Source organism: Geotrypetes seraphini, chromosome 3 (assembly GCF_902459505.1).
Source record: "Geotrypetes seraphini chromosome 3, aGeoSer1.1, whole genome shotgun sequence".
In the NCBI taxonomy this organism is placed as follows: Eukaryota; Metazoa; Chordata; class Amphibia; order Gymnophiona; family Dermophiidae; genus Geotrypetes; species Geotrypetes seraphini.
This window is the reverse complement of record NC_047086.1, coordinates 216796998-216817212: the sequence shown is the minus strand read 5'-3', so window position 1 is coordinate 216817212 and position 20215 is coordinate 216796998. Positions and strand designations below refer to the sequence as shown.

The 20215-nt window shown below is 45.3% G+C and overlaps 1 protein-coding gene across 4 annotated transcripts in view; it reads right to left on the bottom strand.

Moving 5' to 3' along the window:
• LOC117356901 (retinol dehydrogenase 7-like) overlaps positions 1 to 20215 on the bottom strand; it is a 165573-nt gene that overhangs the window by 23180 nt on the left and 122178 nt on the right. For all 4 annotated transcript variants that reach the window (XM_033936793.1, XM_033936795.1, XM_033936794.1 and 1 more), the window contains 2 exons: positions 11948 to 12111; positions 9657 to 9709 (listed from right to left, as the gene is read on the bottom strand). In XM_033936793.1, coding sequence (XP_033792684.1) covers positions 9657 to 9709; positions 11948 to 12111 — 217 coding nt within the window. The remainder of the gene's footprint in view (positions 1 to 9656; positions 9710 to 11947; positions 12112 to 20215) is intronic.

Sequence of the window (20215 nt, the reverse complement as noted above, 5' to 3'; positions counted from 1 at the left end):
ATCCAAAAGACAAAAAAAAGAGTCAATTCTTTAATCCTTAAATTTCCCCTTTATTAGGAGGTATGATTAAGGTGCATTCTCCCATAGAGTGACACCCTCACAGTCTCATAACACAATCTGTTATATCAGAGAACTCAGGCTAGGATGGCCCAAAACAAAAGAGGCCAACCGGAACCTTTAGTCAGGTAAGTAATCACCAACATAAATCTTCAATCCCAAAAAGAAAAACATTCACCAGTTCTCTTTAGTGGCACACAAAGTCCATAAGCACAGCATTGCTCCAAAAGAACTAATGCACAAGCCTTAAACTCCTTCTGGCTTGTTTCCCAGCCAGCTTAACAGGAGCTGCTGGGGGAGGGGAAGGAAGTCAGCGAATCCACTAATTAAATAATCTGATTTTCAGACTTGCCACTAATGGCCCCACTGACCCAACCTGATGTACAGTGGATTCTCCCCAACTGCCTTCCCTCAAGACTTTCAACCTCTGACAGCCCCAGCCAGCTTAACTATAGCTGACACTATTCTTTCAAACAAAGAAAAAGAAAAAACGTTTTTTTTTTTCCTTCCTGCTTCTCCCAAGCAGGACAGGTGCTGCCAGCACAAGTCCTTCAAAGGCATCCAGGAATCAAACACCCTTTTCCCACATAGTGCAAACCCAAACCCAGGAGGTTTAGAAACTTTACAACTCCCAGCCCTGCCACTTAGCTGATTTCCATCTGCACATCTTCAGGCAGACTGAAAGTTTCTCCAAACTCCATAGCCTCCTCACTGGGTAGCTGGTTGGCCAAAGGGTCTGTGTCAAGCTCCTGCATTTCCCAGTCCCGAGACTCAGTAACACCTTCAGCAGGAGAGACCCTTTCCAGGGCTGGCCCTGTATAGACTGCCCCCCTCCTTTTCAGAGCAGTCTCTAAAGTACACAGGGGAATCTGACCTGCCCTTGGAGGGGGAGGAGCTTTCTGCCGATTTCCCCTAGCTGGCTTTGGGAGCCTAATCATTCCCTTCAGCTGGGAGAAGCCAGGGGGAGGGAAATCTCTCTGGGGCTGTTGGAAGCTGTTCTCAACCTCCTCCTCTCCTCCCTGGAGATCAGCCCCGACTGAATTAAAGGGCAAGCTAGGTTTTTCCTTATGCTTGGTCACAATCCTATCCCCATGGTTGGCCCTCTGAATCCCTGGGACAGGTTTAATTAGCTCCTGCCCTGGTGCAAGATGCACTTTAGGGATAGGATTGTGACAATATATATATACATATATACATATACATACAGTAAAGCCTTGGATTGCAAGTAATTTGGTTTGCAAGTGTTTTGCAAGACAAGCAAAACATTTGATTAAATTTTAACTTGATATACAAGCAATGTCTTGTAATACAAGTACAAATCACAACTGAGCTGATGGTTCTTCTCTCTCTGACGCTGCAAGAGTGTAGTGACTATTCTAAACGAGCAAAGTCTTGCAATACGAGTACATACAATATAAACACATCACATCATCACAACTGAGCCGATGGTTCTTCTCTCTCGCTGACGCTGCAGGAGTGGAGTGACTGTTCTAAATGAGCGAGGTCTTGCAATACTAGTATGTATAGTATTTTGTATTAAAGTTTCTGGGTTGTGGAACGAATCGTCTGAGTTTCCATTATTTCCTATAGGGAAATTCGCTTTGATATACGAATGCTTTGGATTACAAGCATGATTCTGGAACGAATATATATATATTCTAAGGTATTCCACTAACAGACCTCAGCAGTGCTACTGTGTGTATAAGGCACAGGTGTCAAAGTCGGTCCTCGAGGGCCAGAATCCAGTCAGGTTTTCAGGATTTCCCCAATGAATATGCATGAGATCTATGTGCATGCACTGCTTTCAATGCATATTCATTGGGGAAATCCTGAAAACCCGACTGGATTACGGCCCTCGAGGAGGGACTTTGACACCCCTGGTATAAGGTATAAAAACACAGGTTGTTAGCCCCCAAAATCGTCATTGGTCTGGAGATTTTATATATATATATATATATATTTTTTTTTTCTTTCTCAAAATATTTATTTCTATGAATATCCTCAAAGTTTCTTTAGTATTTAAATACTCATCTTTTTTAGTAGCATAGCTTAGAGGATCTTGGCCAAGCAAGTTTCAAGTTTATTTAAAATCTGATAAACCACTTATCAGATATCTAAGCAGTGTATATAATTAAAATTATATTAAACAAATTATTCACACAAGTGGAAAAAGGGAAGAAATACAAAATTTGATAGGACAGAAATACAAAAAAGGAATGGGAACAATTCCATCTGATTAGTAGTAATCATATCTGAATGAAAAGGACTTAGTAGTCTTAGGATGATTAGGAGTTAAGTCAATATTCAGAAATAAAATGCATATTTAAATAAAAATGTTTTAAAGTTTGATTTAAATTTGTTTATAGAGGATTCTTCACGAAGGTATGTAGGCATTGCATTCCATAATGATGGAGCAGTTACAGAAAGTATTGATTTACTTGTCTTATCATATACTATATGGCATAGTGATGGAACAACTAAAAGATTTCAATTGCTTGACCTTAGTGATATTTATGGAATGTAAGGGATGATTAATCTTTCAAGAAATCCGGGAGAGTTAGTCATTCTGGATTAAAGGTTAATAGCAAAATACAGAAGTAAACCTACATGTGATAGAGGTGGGCAGCGTGTTCCGGAGAAGGGTTACACAGATGGACAGACAGACCACACTCTGGGCATTCAAAAAAAACCTCTTTAATTAAACAGTAGTGCGGAGCCTATTCCTTCACAGGCTTCTATAAGTTTGTGTTCTTCCAAGAAACTAAGTAAGCTTTTCCCCAGTCTTTTCCCAAACATAAGTCCTAATCTCCTTAGGCCTTGACACGCCCCAGTCTTTATTTTAGGTGCAGGAAACAGCTAGGCAGCATTTGGTCCCAGGTCTTAGCAGGCACTGAACAAAGGCAAGGTTTTTCAATGCAGTAGAGTCTTACCTCCTACAAACTCTGTCCATGCCAAATCCTTCCAACCAGCTTCTCCAGCTCCTATGTTCCCTCTAGCACACCTCCTCTCCTCCTGGGTCTGGCTCGGCCTTTTAAGTTCCCCTGAGTCACTTCCTGGTTTCCTACTTTTCTCCCTCCCCCGCCCTGGGAGAAACTCTTTCTCAGTGCTGCTGTGGTTGTGAGACAATTTAGTAATACAAAAAAATATCAGTGTCAAGTTCAATGTAGGGAACTTCTAACGTGGCCAGATTTTATCTACTTAGAAATAAAGGACCTCAAAATCCAGCAGGATAAAGCTCTCTGAAGCCCAAAGGCTTAGGAAAAGAGAGCCTAGCAGGCTATCACTGGTCCTGGTCCGGTAAAAATAAACCAGTGGTGAGAAAACCCACAATGGGGAAAAAACTTTTCAGCTAGAAAAACTGGGCTTAAACAAAAGGCTTAAAAATGCTAAGAAGCCCCTACATTAAAGCATGGAATTATCAGGAGGTAAGTTGTCTGAAAAACATCAAGGGTAGGCAAAATTTCCCAATAGCATATTAACATCCAATTGCCACTTAACTGTATTGCAGGATTTTCTGTGTCTATTATAACATGCTTAGTCTTGTTAACCATCCCTTTTTAAAATAATTCTTAGCATCTTTGTTTGCTTTTTTTGGTTCCGCCGAACATTGGGTGGAAGGTTTCATCGTATTGTCTACGATAATACCCAGATCCTTTTTTTGGGCGCCAACCCCCAAGGTGGAACCTAGCATCCGGTAACGGTGATTCAGGTTATTCTTCCTAATGTGCATCACTTTGCATTTGTCCACATTAAATATCATCTGCCATTTGGACACCCAGTCTTCTAATTTCCTAAGGTCCGCCTGCAATTTTTCACAATCCACATGTGTTTTAACAACTTTGAACAGTTTAGTATCATCTGCAGATTTAATCACTTCACTCTTCATTCCAATTTCCAGATCATTTATAAATAAGTTAAATAGCACCGGTCCCAGTACAGACTCCTGCGGCACTCCATTGTTTACTCTCTTCCATTGAGAAAAGTGACCATTTAACTCTACCCTCTGTTTTCTATCCAATAACCAATTCCTTATCCACATGAGGAACTTCTCATGAGGAACTTTATGAAAAGCTTTCTGAAAATCTAGATACAGTATATCAACCGGCTCACCATTATCCACATGTTTATTCACACCTTCAAACAAGTCAAGCAAATTGGTGAGGTAAGATCTCCCTCAGCTGAACCCATGCTGACTCTATCTCATTAAATCATGTTTGTCTACATGTTCCACAATTTTAGTTTTTATCATAGTTTCTACCTGGCACTGAAATGAGGCTTACCGGTCTGTAATTTCCTGGATCTCCCCTGGAGCCCTTTTTTAAAAATCGGCGTAACATTGGCCATCCTCCAATCTTCAGGTACTACAGATGATTTTAGCGACAGGTTACAGATCACTTAGAGCAGGTCAGCAATATCATGTTTGAGTTCTTTTAGTACCCTGGGATGTATACCATCCGGTCCAGGCGATTTATCACTTTTTAACTTGTTGATTTGGCTTAGTACATCTTCCAGATTCATAGAGATTTTTTTCAGTTCCTCCACATCATCACCCTTGTAAACCATTTCCAGTTCAGGTATATCTCTCACATCTTCATCCGTAAAGACCGAAGCAAAGAATTCATTGTCTTTCCGCTATGGCTTTATTCTCCCTGAGTGCCCCTTTTGCTCCTTGATCATCCAACAGTCCCACAGATTCCCTCACAGGTTTTCTGCTTCTGATGTACCTAAAAAAATTGTTATGAGTTTTTACCTGTTCTGCAAGTTTCTCTTCATATTTTTCCTTAGCTGTCTTTATCAATGCTTTGCAACTAACTTGCCATTGCTTGTATTTCTTCTTATTTTCTTCATTTGGATCCTTTTTCCATTCTTTAAAGGATGTTTTTTGGTTCTAATAGCCTCTTTTACTTCACCTTCTAACCACGCTGGCTCTCGTTTCCTCTTCTTTCCACTTTTGTTGATACGTGGAATACATCTGGTCTAAGCTTCCACAATGGTATTTTTAAATAACATACACGCCTGGTTTACAGTCCTAACCTTTGCAACTGATCCTTTTAGCTTCTTTTTAACCGTTTTCCTCATTTTATCATAGTCACCCTTTCGAAAATTAAACGCCTCTACAGTAGATTTATTTTGTGATGTTACTCTTGGTATCAGCTCAAATTTGATCATGTTATGATTACTGTTTCTGAGCGGACCCAATACAGTTAACTGCTGTACTATCTCTTGCATTCCACTAAGGACCAAATCTAAAATAGCACCCCCTCTTGTCGGTTCCTGGACCAGTTGCTCCAAGAAGCAGTCATTTATGACATCTAGGAATTTTACCTCCCTAGCACTCCCCGATGTAACATTTAACCAGTCAATGGTGGGGTAATTGAAATCACCCATTATTATACTGTTGCCCATTTCTCCAGCTTTCCTAATCTCTGAAAGCATTTCTTCATCTGGGGGATGGTAGTAAAATCCCCAAAATACTAAATTTATGTCCTATTGGAAACAACAGAGGAACCCACCAAGACACTACAAGGTATACTTACTGCACTCATATACAGACCCACTCACTCATACAACAGCCAAGAAAAAGAAAAAAAGTGGAGAAAAAGCCTGACCTTCTACGTGTTTGGATGTGTGCAGTTTGAGCATTTGGAAAGCCTCAATGGTTGCTGGTGGAGTAAGTTGAAATCGTTCCTCTGATGCAGCTCAGCGAAACGGAGATTTCCCCGTCGGGCAGGAGTGGCTGCTGGGCCAAGCAGACTAGCACTGTTTGGGTGCATAGAAGACAGCTTGGATACCGTCTGCAGCTAAGTGGTTTTGTTTCTCCTGCTTGCCATTGTGTTTGAGACTATAATATGTGCTGTATGCTGTGCTCACACTTTTGGATGTTTTGAAATTTGGCATGCGGAAGTTTTTAAGGTGGTTCCTATGAGAGCTACTATTGTGTTTCTCATTGCTGATTGATACAATTCGGACCTCACTTTTTGGTGGTCTTTAAGTGGAGTTTTTTGCCATATGAAGCTGAACTGAGGCTTTTTCTCCTCTTTTTTTTCTTTTTCTTGGCTGTTGTATGAGTGAGTGGGTCTGTGTATGAGTGCAGTGAGTGTACCTTGTAGTGTCTCAGTGGGTTCCCCTGTTGTTTCCAATAGGACATAAACTTAGTATTTTGGGGATTATATATGTCCTTTCCTGAGATTTGTTTTGGACGGTAGTATAACCCTACCTTTATGTTCCTTCCCTTCACACATGGATTTCTATCCATAAGGATTCCACACTGCTATCTATGTCATGCAGAATGTTAATTTGATTTGATTCAATTCCCTCTTTAACATATAGCGCAACCCCCCCCCCCCCATCCAATTTGATCTACTCTATCTTTGCGATATAATTTGTACCCAGGTAACACAGTGTCCCATTGATTGTCCTCCTTCCACCAGGTCTCCGAGATGCCTATTATATCTATCTCATCATTCAGTGCTATATACTCTAACTCTCTTATTTTATTTTTTAGGCTTCTAGCATTTGTATTCAGACACTTCAAATTGTGTTTTTTCCTTGCAACTACAGGCTGCTGAGAAGACAGGGAAAATCTGAGTCTTTTATTCTGCCTTCCTCTTAAACCCTCCTGGCTTTCTTTCACCATTATTGGAACCTCTCTACTGGGACTCCCTAAATATCCTGTTTCAAGTAGTATCCTGCAAGGATATCTCACACTGAACCATCCGCTCCTGGGCGACTGTTGGCTTTCCCCCACAACTCAGTTTAAAAGCTGCTCTATCTCCTTTTTAAATGTTAGCACCATCAAATCACCACTAGGGGGTTCTACATGTGGTAGGTAGGCCCATCTCTAAGGGTAAATGAATAATTCAATTTCCAATAATTAAGACTGCCAAAGATGTTTCAGATATTTGTCAAACTGTGAAGATGGATATTAAATGTGAAGATCACATTATAGAACTGTAACTACCATTTTACCTAGGCTACAAAATAGCATTCAGGTGATAATAAGAACATAAGAACATAAGAACTGCCATCTCCGGATCAGACCTTCGGTCCATCAAGTCCGGCGATCCGCACACGCGGAGGCCCTGCCAGGTGTACACCTGGCGTAATTTATAGTCCACCATATCTTTATATGCCTCTCTTAAGGAGATATGCATCTAGTTTGCTCTTGAAGCCTAGGACGGTCGATTCCGCAATAATCTCCTCTGGGAGGGCATTCCAGGTGTCAACCACTCTCTGAGTGAAGCAGAACTTCCTGACATTAGTCCTGAACCTGTCCCCCCTTAGCTTCATTACATGTCCTCTAGTCCGTGTCAAATTGGACAATGTAAATAATCTTCTCTGCTCTATTTTGTCGATTCCTTTCAGTATTTTGAAGGTCTCGATCATATCCCCACGCAGTCTCCTTTTCTCAAGGGAGAACAATCCTAGTGTTATAAGTCTGTCCTCGTATTCCAGTTTCTCCATACCCTTCACCAGTTTTGTTGCTCGTCTCTGCACCCTCTCCAGCAGTTTTATATCCTTCTTTAGGTAGGGAGACCAATGTTGGACGCAGTATTCCAAGTGTGGTCTGACCATTGCCCTATAAAGCGGCATTATAACTTTCTCCGATCTACTCGAGATTCCTTTCTTTATCATGCCCAACATTCTATTTGCCTTCTTTGCCGCTGCCGCGCATTGTGCCGACGGCTTCAGGGTCCTATCTATCAGTACACCCAGGTCCTTTTCTTGTTCACTCTTCCCCAGAGTTGCACCTGACATTGTATACTCGTATTCCTTATTCTTATTGCCTAAATGCATTACCTTGCATTTCTCCACATTGAACTTCATCTGCCATTTCTCCGCCCATGTTTCTAACCGACACAAGTCGCTCTGGAGTTTCTCTCTATCCTCCTGCGATCTGATCGCCCGGCATAGTTTTGTATCGTCTGCAAACTTGATGATCTCACTGGATGTTCCTTCCTCCAGGTCATTGATATAAATATTAAAAAGGATCGGCCTTTTGATCATTGCCCTCTAGAACTGATTTGATTCAATGCCCTGCCTTCTTCTCATTCTCTTGTCAGTACTCCCCATTGTTCCCTATATCTCTCCTTCCCCAGTTCCTATCCCCCCATCTTTTACCCACCCCATCTGTAGAGAATTCCTTGATGGCCTGACACTCTGGATGTCGGCAGTAAGGAGGAGCTGCTAGGAGCCCAACCCAGTTGAAGTGAAGGAGGAGTCACCGGGAGCCAGCAGCCTGTGGTCAGGGACTTCACTGAATTCCCTGATCGCATGCCACTGCCACCTAGTAGTTGCTTCTAAAAAATACTTGCTGTGACCTCTAGAAGCAGTCTTCCTGTATTTTCCGTAGTCTCATCCTTTTTAATTCTCATCTGCCTACTGGGTTTTCCTCATTTTCTTTTCATTCCCTTTTCAGCACTCCCCATTGTTCCCTGTCTCTCTGCTTCCCCAGGCTCCATCTTTTATCCACCCGTAGTCCCCTATTTCTGTCCTCTGTATTCACTATCTCTGCCCTCACCTATCCTGCATTGCCTCTCATCTCACTAGCCCCTTCTTCTCATATCTCATATCCCTCCCCAGTACCCCATCCCTCATCTTACCATTTTTCCAGATCACTCACACTGAATCATCCTTCATCCCTTTCTCCCCCCCCCAATACACATATATTTCACACCCTCACTCATTCTCCCAAACCATCAACATATCCCCACTCATATCTACTAATTCCCAAATACTCACTATCCCCTTGAAATTTCCATTCAATTTCTCCCACCCATAATTTATTGCTCTTCTTCCCAATTCTCTCCCATTCAATCACCAAGTCCCAGTCACCTTCTGATCTCTTTCCCTTACTCCAAACTCAAGTCCAAGTTACTTGCTGTATTCTCCCTCTCCTCCTTAGATCCATCCATCTCCTACTATATTCCCCTTCTGCCCCTACCCCTAATGCCATCCATCTTCTGCTCTGTTCCCTTCTCCCTCTGCTCCCTACTGCCATCCATCTTCCAACCTATGGAGCATTAGGCATGTGCCTAGTTTGCCTATACCTTAATCCAGCTCTGCTAATTTACCCACTGTGTGACGGCCCCTTTAATACAGTCCTAAATGCCAGACTGGCTATTGTAAGGAGTTAAGTTAGGTATTATTTTAACAACCAACTTCATATATAAGGGTTCATTTATTAACAGTGTATATAATCTGCCACATGGCTCATTTTAAATAAAGCATACTATTATTAAATGATTCCCTACAATATTCAAAGGAACACACCTTTTTTAAAAAAAGGATGTCTTCATTTGGGGTAGAGAAAAAACAAATTTATTGAATAGGTCATGATTATTTCTACTGAGAATGACTTCCTATCTGTTAACAAATAAACTCTTTGGCATTATATAGCAAAGAGGGTCTTAGTTATCATGGATCCTGTTTAGGAAGCATTTTTTGCTAGGCTGACAAGTCACCAGGCTCCACAGGAAATCTACAAGGGACGTTGGCAAGTAGGAAATTAGAAGGCAGATGAGTTTAGCATCCCAGCCTGCAGAGTAGCGTGTGTGTGGGTGCACTGCTGTCAGAGCATGCTCCATGCAGTCAGTTACCAGACTCAGTTTGGAACTGATGATATCCACCATAATATGCATGGCCTTGAAATCTGTGTAAGAATGTAGAAATAGAATAACATCACCAGCTGCACGCAAACTTTTAAACTTGAGAATAGTTTTTCATTCTTCCCCAGTACCTTAAAAGCTCTGTTACTTCCTCTTGGTTCAAGAGCCCCATAAATGACACTAATAACATAATAGATTCCCTCCCCAGAGCTGTCAGTGATCAACATTTACTCTATCCTTTAGAACAGGGGTCCCCCAATCACCGGTCCGCAGACTGATACCAGGATGTGGCTGTGCCAAACCGGGCTGCAAAAAGGGTTACTAGGCATCTGGGAAAACCCAAACATATCCTCTTTTTCAAGGACTGTCTGGGTGCCCAGACAGTTTTTGAAAATGGAGGAGTCTGTCCGGTTTTAGTTGGCTCTCCTGACTCCCCCAACTACCTTTTCCCCTAGCCTGGCTGCTGTAATTGAATCTTTGTGCGGCAGCAACGAGGTAAGCCTGCTACTACAGGCCTACCTCGGAAGCCAACTCTCTGTTTCCCGTGTAGGCGGAACTTCCAGAAAGGCAGCTTACGGGGCAGGCCGGCAGTAGCAAGCTTACCTTGTTGCTGCTGCTGCCAGCTGCTCGAAGATTCAATTACAGTGGCTGAGCCCGGGGAGGAGGTAGGTGGGGGAGTCGGGAAAACTGGCTTAACCTGGACAAACTAAAGAGGTTGTGAGGGGAGGGAAGAAACTGCATGAAGGGTGGGAGGACTAGAAAAACACCATGAATGAAGGGAGGGCTGGAGAAGCATTATGGGAAGGAGAGAGTGCTGGAGAAAAGATCATGGAGTAGGTTAGTGCGGGATGGGAGGGGAGACACAGAAACAGCAGGACAGGAACACACTTCGAGTGTCACTGTCTCCCATCACCCCTATATGGAACAAGCTCAGGGCTCCCACTGAATCTGCATTATGGTGAATTGTATTGATATATTGCATATATTAGAATGTAATAATAATAGAAATAAAGGGGTAAATTTTATAAACGGCGTCACATTTTTAGGCAGAGGTAGGTGTCCTACTGCTGTCTAACCAGCAAATCGGAATGCACGTTTTTAGAAGAAAACCTACCCAAGGCCTGCAGCCTACACTGTAGGCATTTTTGTGGGTCTAGAGAGACGCGTAGGAACACCTATGCTTGTCCAAGGCAGAGCATGGGTATGATTTTTGCCTTGGGAAAGTTAAAGCAGCTCTAGGCATCTCTCTAGAGCCACAACAGATGTCTTAAATTTAGGCCATTAAAATGTTGGCCTACATTTCAAATAGACGCTGCCACAAACAGCTGAGCAGTCATGGCTGGGAACCTCTGAACACCACTGCAAGTTGGGTGACAGGAGGGATGTCTACTCCCTCCTGCTGCCACCCCCGAATCCCCATCCGACACTGTCCGCAGCAGTAGGGCTGCCTAATTCCTCCTACCGGAACTCCCAAACAACCCCAATCCAACCGCGATAGGCAGCAGGGAGGGGCCTCAAGGCCCATATTGGCCCAGGCATATAGGCCCCTTCCTGGTGCATCCCAGGATGCATTGGGAAGGGGAAGGTCCGCCATTATAAAGAGATGGGCCAGGCGGCCAGAGGGAGTAGGCATTCCTCCAGTCTACCATACTACAAAAGGTACGGGGGGTTTGGGGTACTGCGGAGGGTTCAAGTCTGGCGGGTCATAGTTTGGGGAGGTCATGGGTTCAGGGAGGGGCCTGCTGGCAGGAGGGAGTTGGCATCCCTCCTGCCGGGTAACTATGAGGGGGGGTTCAGGGGTGGCAGCAAGAGGAACAGGGCATTCCTCCTGCTGTGGACAGTGTTGGGGTGGGGAGAGGGATGTCACTGCCACTCAGTTGACCCGCAGCAGTGAGATTCTCTTGATGTGGTCAGCTCAGTGGCAACACAATTCTCTAACCAGCAGCTTGACATGGGCACAGGTTAGAGAATCAGCAGGGTTAGGCATTTGTCCCTTAGGGTAGATGAAATTCTGTATAGGATGCTGGTATGCAATTCTCAGATGCTTCTTATGTGACCGCAGAAACTGGCGTCCTATACAGAATTTCCCCTACAGTACAGAATATAAAATGCAATAAATACATTTACATTATATAAGTAATAATTAAATTATATATTAGGCACTTTAATCCTGATACCCCTACTCCTACCCCCGGCCCATGGAAAAATTGTCATGCATGAAACTGGTCTGTGGTGCAAAAAAGGTCAGGAATGCTGCTTTAGAAAGAGAGCAGGAGACTCACAGATGTCAAGGGAACCTTTTCCATAGCTTTCCTTGGTTTCCTCTGGCAAGCAGCTCCAGATCTGCTGAATAGTCTCTTGAAAGTCTTTGGGATCTGTAATGTGGGTTTTGAAAGCACCAGGCTCGATGATACAGACTTTCACTCCAAAGGAACACAGCTCACGTCTGTAATGCAAAAATTACCATTTCCTTTTTGCCTATAGTTTCAGGGCTTAGATTTATCTATCCTGCCTCAACTCCTCTCCCACCATAGCTCCCTTCACTCAGCTGTTCCTATATACAGTAAAAGAGGAAAACCATCTGAAAAGTGCTGATATTGGGGAAAATCACCACATATTTGCAAATGTTCAATACTTGGACAGGCTGCATCTTATTTAGAAAATATGTGGAGGGGCATAATCGAAAGGGACGTCTAAGTCCACTTGCATCCAAATCGCAAGTCGTCCAAAGTAAAAAATAGCCTAAGACACATTTTCGAAAAATACGTCCAAAATTTTTTTCCTTTCGAAAATCGTCTAATTATACATCCTGCCAATCTGATTGTTCAAGCCGCTAAATCATCCATCTTTATACCACATTTCTGTCCAACTTTTTGTCCAAGTCAAAAACGCCTAGAACAAGCCCTGTTGGACTTGGGAGGGGTCTACAAAGTGATGGACTGAACACCCAGACATGCCACATAAATAGTGGGATACCTTACAGGGCACTGCTGTGAACTTCACAAAAAGGGTGCCATGGCTTCTCCTCACTACAGCTCCCATATAGGTCACGGTGAGCCCCCCCAAACCACCTCCAGAATCCCCTAGACTCACCCCAATAGCCCTTATGGCTGCAGGAGCCACTTATATGCCAGTAAAAAAGGGTTTTGGGGGTGTATAGGGCAGTGAACATGTTTCAATATCAATGCAGTGATTACAGGGGCTTATGGGCATGGGTCCTCCTCTCTATGGGTCCCTAACCCATAGAGAGGAGGACTTCAGCCGCCTCTGTGCTGGACGACTAGGCTTTCCTATGCCAGGTGATGATGGTCTGGAGGCTGAATTTTAAAGGTGTGATTAATATTTTTATGGTGGTGGTGGTGGTGTGTGTGGGGGGGGGGGGTCGGTGATCACTGGGGTAGTGTGTGGAGGGTCTGTTTTATGTGTTTCAAGTGCTTATCTGGTGACTTTATGTGGGTTTTTGTGATTTATTTTTTTTTTAAATTATCTTTATTAACAATTGCAAATGAACAGACAACCACGAACAAAACAAGCAGAAAACAGAGCATCCAGCAAACAGCACTGGATACTACAACAAAATATACGCAGTACAAAAAACCTCATGGATGGGTGCCCATTACAATTGACATTTTTAAAATATCAACCCCACCAAACAATCCCACACAAGCCCACGCCCTCATCACCAACCACACCAAGCACTCCACACACAGGCCTCTAAACAACCAACCAGCCAAATGCACACCCCCCCACACACACATACACACACACACACACACAGGTGCAACTACCCGAGAGAGAACAAACCCAAAAGCAACAAAAACAGAAAGACAAAAGGAAAAGAGCATCCGCCCCCTCGAGTAAGCAAATCAAGGAGAGGAATTCGAGCCCCCGGTCTCCAGACCGGAACAGAGTTTCAACGCTCGCTGCCACAAATCTCGATAGCAGCGGTGGGTCAGAGTCCCAGCCCTAGGGACACGCTGAAGCTTAAACCGCCCCACTGCCGCCAAACGAGCCAGCCAGTGTGAAAAAGAGGCCACAGAATCGCCCACCCAATGCTGCAACAAGAGCTTTTTGACCACCAAGACAGCCATGTAGAGAACCCTGCGCTGGGGAAGTGTGAGCCCCCCCTCAATCAAATCACGTTGATCCCCCAAGAGTAGAAAGCCATAAGACCAGGGCACATCTCTCCGGAGAATGCGCTCTAAAAAAGGGAGAACTTGTAGCCATACTGCAGAGGAAGGGCATTCCAAAAAATGGTGTAGGCGGGTACCAGAGGAACGATTGCATTTGGTACAAACTGCTTCCTCCCAAAGGCCCATACGAGCTCCCTGGACCCAAGAAGTATAAGCCCGGTGCAAAATTGTAAATTGCATTTCCCTAAAATCCGTGGAACCCCCCATGGTGTTCACAGTGGCAAAGAAATCAAGAAAGGCCTTGCGATCCAAGGGAGTGCCCAGCTCCGATTGCCACTGGGAAGCCAGACGATCAATAGAGCCCAGGCTCGAAGCATTTTTCAGAATCCGATACCAGGTAGCCAAGGTGTTAAAAGCAGGAGAGACCTGAAAAAACTGAACATCCAAGGGACCACAGAGCCAAGCATCCCCCCCAGCGACGTGTTAAGGACAAATAATAATGCCGAGCCTCAAGGTAAGCCCAAAAGTGGGTCTGAGGTAGTTGCCAGTGAGTCTGCAGCTGGGCAAAAGAAGGAAAAGGACCCCCCCACCGCAAGTATATCCTGGAGAGTTCTACCCCCACTCTGCTCCCACTGCCGAAACCAGGCATGGCCCACGCCCGGAGGGAAGTCAACATTGCCATACAGATGCAACAAAAGGGAGGCGGACGGAGTTTTCCCCTGCCATCGCCACCACCAGCACCACGCTCGCCTTAGAAGTAAAAGATACGCAAACTTAGCCCCACCCCCCAGTATAGCCAACAACGGGGCATGCAAAAGTGACAAAACCGAGTGCGGGGCACACCAGGACTCTACCCATCCCTGGGATGAGAATCTATAACATCCCGACCATCCTTCATGAATAAAGCGAAACAAAGCGGCGACATTATAATATCGAAGATCGGAAAGGTTCAAACCCCCCCTAGATTTATCCAAAGCTAAGGTGGCATAACTAATCCTGGCCCGCTTATGACGCCAGATGAAAGAAGTGATAATCGAACGAAACAGACGCACCTCTTTATCCGTAACCCAAATGGGCACCGCCTGCAACGGATACAAAATCTTGGGGAGAAGTAGCATCTTAGTCAAGGCCACCCGCCCCCAAACACCCAACGGAAGGTCCCTCCATTTATCACACAATTGCCGAATCGCCTCCAGATGACGGGTCACATTAGATCGGTACAGAAGCTTAAGGTATGGACTTAAATAGACACCCAGTTAACCCTTTCAGGACCATAAGGATCGTAGGCCAATTTTTGTGGTTTTGACGACATTTTTATGGTAAAAAGGGCTTGCAGATGCCAAAAAATTGATTTTTTGTGTGAAATATCATTATTTTTATTTAAAAAAATCACACTTCTGGCTTATGGACAGTGTGGCAAGTGAATCTTCTCGTCAATCTGGCAACGACGCTAATGAATGAATGTCGGAACCAGTTTGTTTACATAAAGGCAGTATCATATGGAATCCGTACATATCAAATTTAGAACTGTAGACTGTCCCAATCAAAATTTATAGGATTTTAAAGTTATGGGACAAATATGTCCCTTGGTCCTGAAAGGGTTAACGCATCGTCCCCTTCACCGGTGGTATCTCAAGACTCGCATTGCAGGACTCCACCGTAGTAGACCGCAAGGGAAGAAGTTCAGATTTATCACAGTTAACGCGCAGACCAGAAAGATCCCCGAAGGAACGGACCAGAGCAAGGACCCTCCCCAAATCTCGTCTGGGTTGATCCAGATAAAGGAAAATATCATCGGCAAAGAGATTAATGCGACTCTCCTTGTCCCCAATGCGAATGCCCTGAACAATCGGATCACCGCGGATCTTAGCAGCCAAGGGTTCGATAGCTAACACAAAAAGCAACGGGGACAACGGACATCCCTGTCGCGTCCCCCGTCCCAAAGCAAACGGGGTAGTAAACTGACCATTAATTAAGAGTCTAGCCTGCGGCAGTATATATAAGCTACTGATCCATTGATGAATAGAGCCCTCTATGCCAAACTGACGCAAAACCCAAAAGAGATATTGCCAAGAAATACTATCAAATGCCTTCTCCATGTCTAGGCCTACAATAGCCGATTCGCCCTCCAAACCACGCCTGGAGTGAAGGGCCATCAAGGCTCTGATCAAATTCATGGATGCATATCTGCCCGGCACAAATCCCGCCTGGTCTTCATGTATCAAGAGCGGCAAAAAGGCATTCAATCTATGCGCCAAGATCGCAGCAAAAAGCTTGGCATCCTGATTAAGAAGGGAAATAGGCCGATAAGAGCCCACCTGAGCTAGGTCCTTGCCGGCTTAGGCAACAGCACTACATGGGCCATGTTAGGGGTCCCCAAACCCCGATTCTCTGAAAGCGCATTAAACGCCCCCGCAAAGCAGGAGAGATCTGATCCGACAGAATCTTGTAATATTCAGAGCCAAATCCATTGGGACCTGACGCCTTAGTTAATTTAAGCCTCTTAATACCAATGTGTACTTCATCGGAACTAATAGGAGCATTCAGTTGTTCCAGCTGAGCTGCTGTCAACCGAGGGAGCTGAAGCCCCTGAAAGATAGCATCCCTATCAGGGAATGGGTGGTTAGCATACAAAGATTCATAAAAGTGAACGAATTGCTGTTGAATCTGCCGTTCCTGCATGTAGCAAGTACCCTTCGGGTCCTGGATGGACAGGATAACCTGACGGGTGTGCGGAGGCCGGACCAAATTGGCCAACAGCCTCCCTGTCTTACCCCCCCAGGCGTACAACCTATACCGTTGAAAATAAATATCGCGAGAGGCCCGCTGTGTCAAGATATCATTTATGCGCTGCCGGACAGTCAGCAAACGAATTTTATCATCTGCCGAAAGAGAAGTACAGTGGCGGGCCCTCAACTGCCGCAGCTCCCCCGATAGAGTCAGCAACTCCGCATCCAGGGACTTCCGTTTGCGAGAAAGATAAGCAATAATGAACCCCCGCAGAACCACCTTGGAAGCCTCCCAATAGGTCACGGGATGAACGTCGTCTGTATTATTGTGAAAGCTGTACTCCGACCACTGTTCCCGAAGATATCTATGAAATTCAAGATCTCTATATAGGTGACACGGAAATTTCCAATGTCGCTCTGCGGGTTCCGGCGTAAACTGAAGCTCCATGACAACAGGCAAATGATCCGACAGGGGAACTTCCTCAACATCTATCCCAGTCACCCTGGGGAGCGGAGAGGGCGATACCAACAGATAATCCAATCTAGCATAGACATTGTGGGGATGCGAGTAAAAGGTATAAGTGTGTTCCGTAGGGTGCAAAGTCCTCCAGGTGTCCAATAACTGCAACTGGCTAAGCAAAAAATTAACCCCCTTGGATCCGTGGTCCCGGGCCCCCGTCTTTACCGGACTGCAATCCAGGGCAGGATCTGCGGTAATGTTGAAATCCCCTCCCACCAACAGCTGGTAATCTGGATACATGGCTATCTTGGCCAGCAAAGCTGAAAAAAATTTATGACCATAGACATTAGGAGCATACAGATTACACAATAACCATTTGTGCCCCCACAATTCTCCAAACAGTAACATAGCGGCCATCCTGATCTTGGAGAACTTTATGAGTGTGGAAGGGCAATTGTTTATGAATGAGGATAGCAACCCCTTGCTTCCGGGTGCCAAAGGAAGACGAGCAGACCTCGCCCACCCAGTCTCTCCGAAGCTTGAGGTGTTCCATAACGGAAAGGTGGGTTTCATGCACAAAGGCGATATCAGTCCCCCTCTTGCGGAACCAGGTCAAAACTTTCTTCCTCTTGATAGGAGAGTGAATCCCGTCCACATTTAAGGTAGCTATAGTCACTTTAGTCATTGGGAACCAGTTCGCCCAGGTGAATAACAGAATACAATATAGTACAATAGACAGGCAGCCCCCAAGCTAGGCCCCCCATCCAGGAATACTGGAGCTGGAATACTCTAAAGAAAAGCATGGAACACAAAGGCAAGACCAACCACCCCCAAGAGCGCTGCACCACCACACTCACCTCACTCACTCCTACCCATACAGACAACCACCACACAGAACCACAGTCAGACACAACATTCACTCTCCCGCACCCCACCCAAACCACCCCTCTCCCCGCCCCCCCAACCTCAACCCACCCCACCCCCCGGAGAACTATTTCCCCAGAGCCCTCCCCAAACTCCCCCAATACAAAAGAAAAGACTATAAACAAAAAACCCCACTCTCAATATATGAAGCAACCTAAAGTCCTAAACTGAGCTCTCATAGACCCCCCAGTCTCCCAAGAAAAAACTTCAACTGCCCAGGATGAAGGGAAAACAGCCAACGCCAGAGCAGATCAGCTTCCCACAAGCGGCCCAGTCCAGACAGACCCCCAGTCGGGGAAAGCAGCAGAGAGGCCAAAGAAAATGTGCTGGCCTCAATTGCAAACAGGCTGATGCCTGGGACCAAACAAAACAAATAGGTCACCAGGCCTCGAACGTCCCAGACCCCGCAGCTCACCCCCACACTCGCTGGCAGAGGTCAGGTAGAGCCATCCTCAACGGCCCAGGTGTCTGATAGGTCTCCTACAGGAAGAAAGGCCACAAGGTGAACATACCGAGGGCCAGCTGCCGCATCAAGGAGCCGGCGCAGCCCCCGGCACCCCCCTCGGCCGGCGGCGGCAGGGAGTCTAGAAATTGTTGTGCTGCTGCCCGATCAACAAAAGTATGAGGTTTTCCCTCTCTCCAGATGCGCAGCGATGCTGGGTACACCAGCGCAAAGCGCATTCCTCATCGGTGAAGCGCGGTGCAGAGGGGCGCCATCCCCTTACGAAGGAAAGCCACATGTGGAGAATAGTCATTGAACAATAACAGCTTCTGACCGTCATAGTCCAGCCGGCCTACCTTCCGGTATGCTTGTAGTATGAGCTCCTTTTCTCTCCAGTTGAGATACCGGGCAATCGCAGCCCTAGAGCGATTATTATCTCCCTGGCGTTGTCCCAGGCGGTGCACTCGCTCGCAGAGAAAACCACTCGGTGGGTGCTCCAATCCCAGGCGAGTCGGGAGCCATATTTGAAAAAAATTGTAAATGTCCTGATCAGCCCGAAACTCCGGGAGACCCACTACTAGCAGATTATTCCGGCATTGACGGTTCTCCTGCTCGTCGATGCGGTCCGTCAACACTGTCACCTGGGCCTGCAGCGCGGCCACGCTGGATCGATCCCGCAGGGCCGCATCCTCCCCGTCTGAGACACGCTGTTCCACCACCGTAATCCGAGTCGCCTGCGACTCAAAACGTTCATGTATGCAATCCACTGCAGATTGAAGTTTGTGGAGCTGATCCTCCAGAGCCGCGGTCACCATTCGGGAGATCTCTTGGGCCCACTCTCCCCATTGCACTGGGGCTGGAGACAGAGTCGGCGTCGACGCCATTTTAGGTGCAGGGCAGGCAGATTTGTTTTTCGGCGTCTTCACGGAGCGAACCGGCATTCCCGCCTCAAACCGCCGCTGCAAAGGTCACACTCTCACCCAGAGCGGAGAGATGGTCCCCAAGAACCACGATGCCAATCAGGCAGTATTGTACTAGGTTTTTGCTGATTTTTGGAGATCGGAGGGCTGAGAGCTCGAGGGCGCACGTCTGCTCACAGCAAGCTCATCACGTGACCCCCTGGGATTTTGTGATTTAGACCATGTTTTACATGTCACAACGTCCAAGTTCCGTCGATCGTGGGCTGTATAACTTCGGTTATACATGCTGTATGACTAAGTCTAAGCCGGCCCACATCCCACCCTCGACACTCCTCCTGAAACGCCCCATTTAGCTTTGGTCGTTCAGCGGCACTATGTAGGCCTAGGTCATCTAGAAATATGTCCAAAACCCGTTTTTATTATCGGCACTTGGACGTATTTGGGAAATGTTCGTCCAAGTGCCAACTTAGGCCGGTTTTTGGACGTTTTTCTCTTTCGATTATGAGCCCCTTAGGAAACAAATTTTTGCATATTTATGTTTTATTTGAAAATGTATTGATGTCTAATCGTTTTATGAACTGTATTAGTTGTATATTAGAATTGTTCTTCGATGTTGAATTTTTATACATGATGATGTTTCAGTATTATTTTATTGTAGATTGTCATATGTCTAAGGAACGTGATATATGAATAAGCATCAAAAAACCTACTAGTAAGATGAATATAAGAGGAAATTCTTTTCAAATCTTCTATGTTGTAGAGAAGTATAGTGGAGTATCTAGTGTAGTTAAAGACTTGAGAGACCTCAAGTGTTTACATCCAACTGGCAATGGAACGGATCCCAACAGATGGATTCTTTGTGAACTATCACTGGTCTCCAATGTCTTTTTCTTTTACCTCTCTAATTTTCTAATTAAATATTTTTGATATTGTTTTGGAACC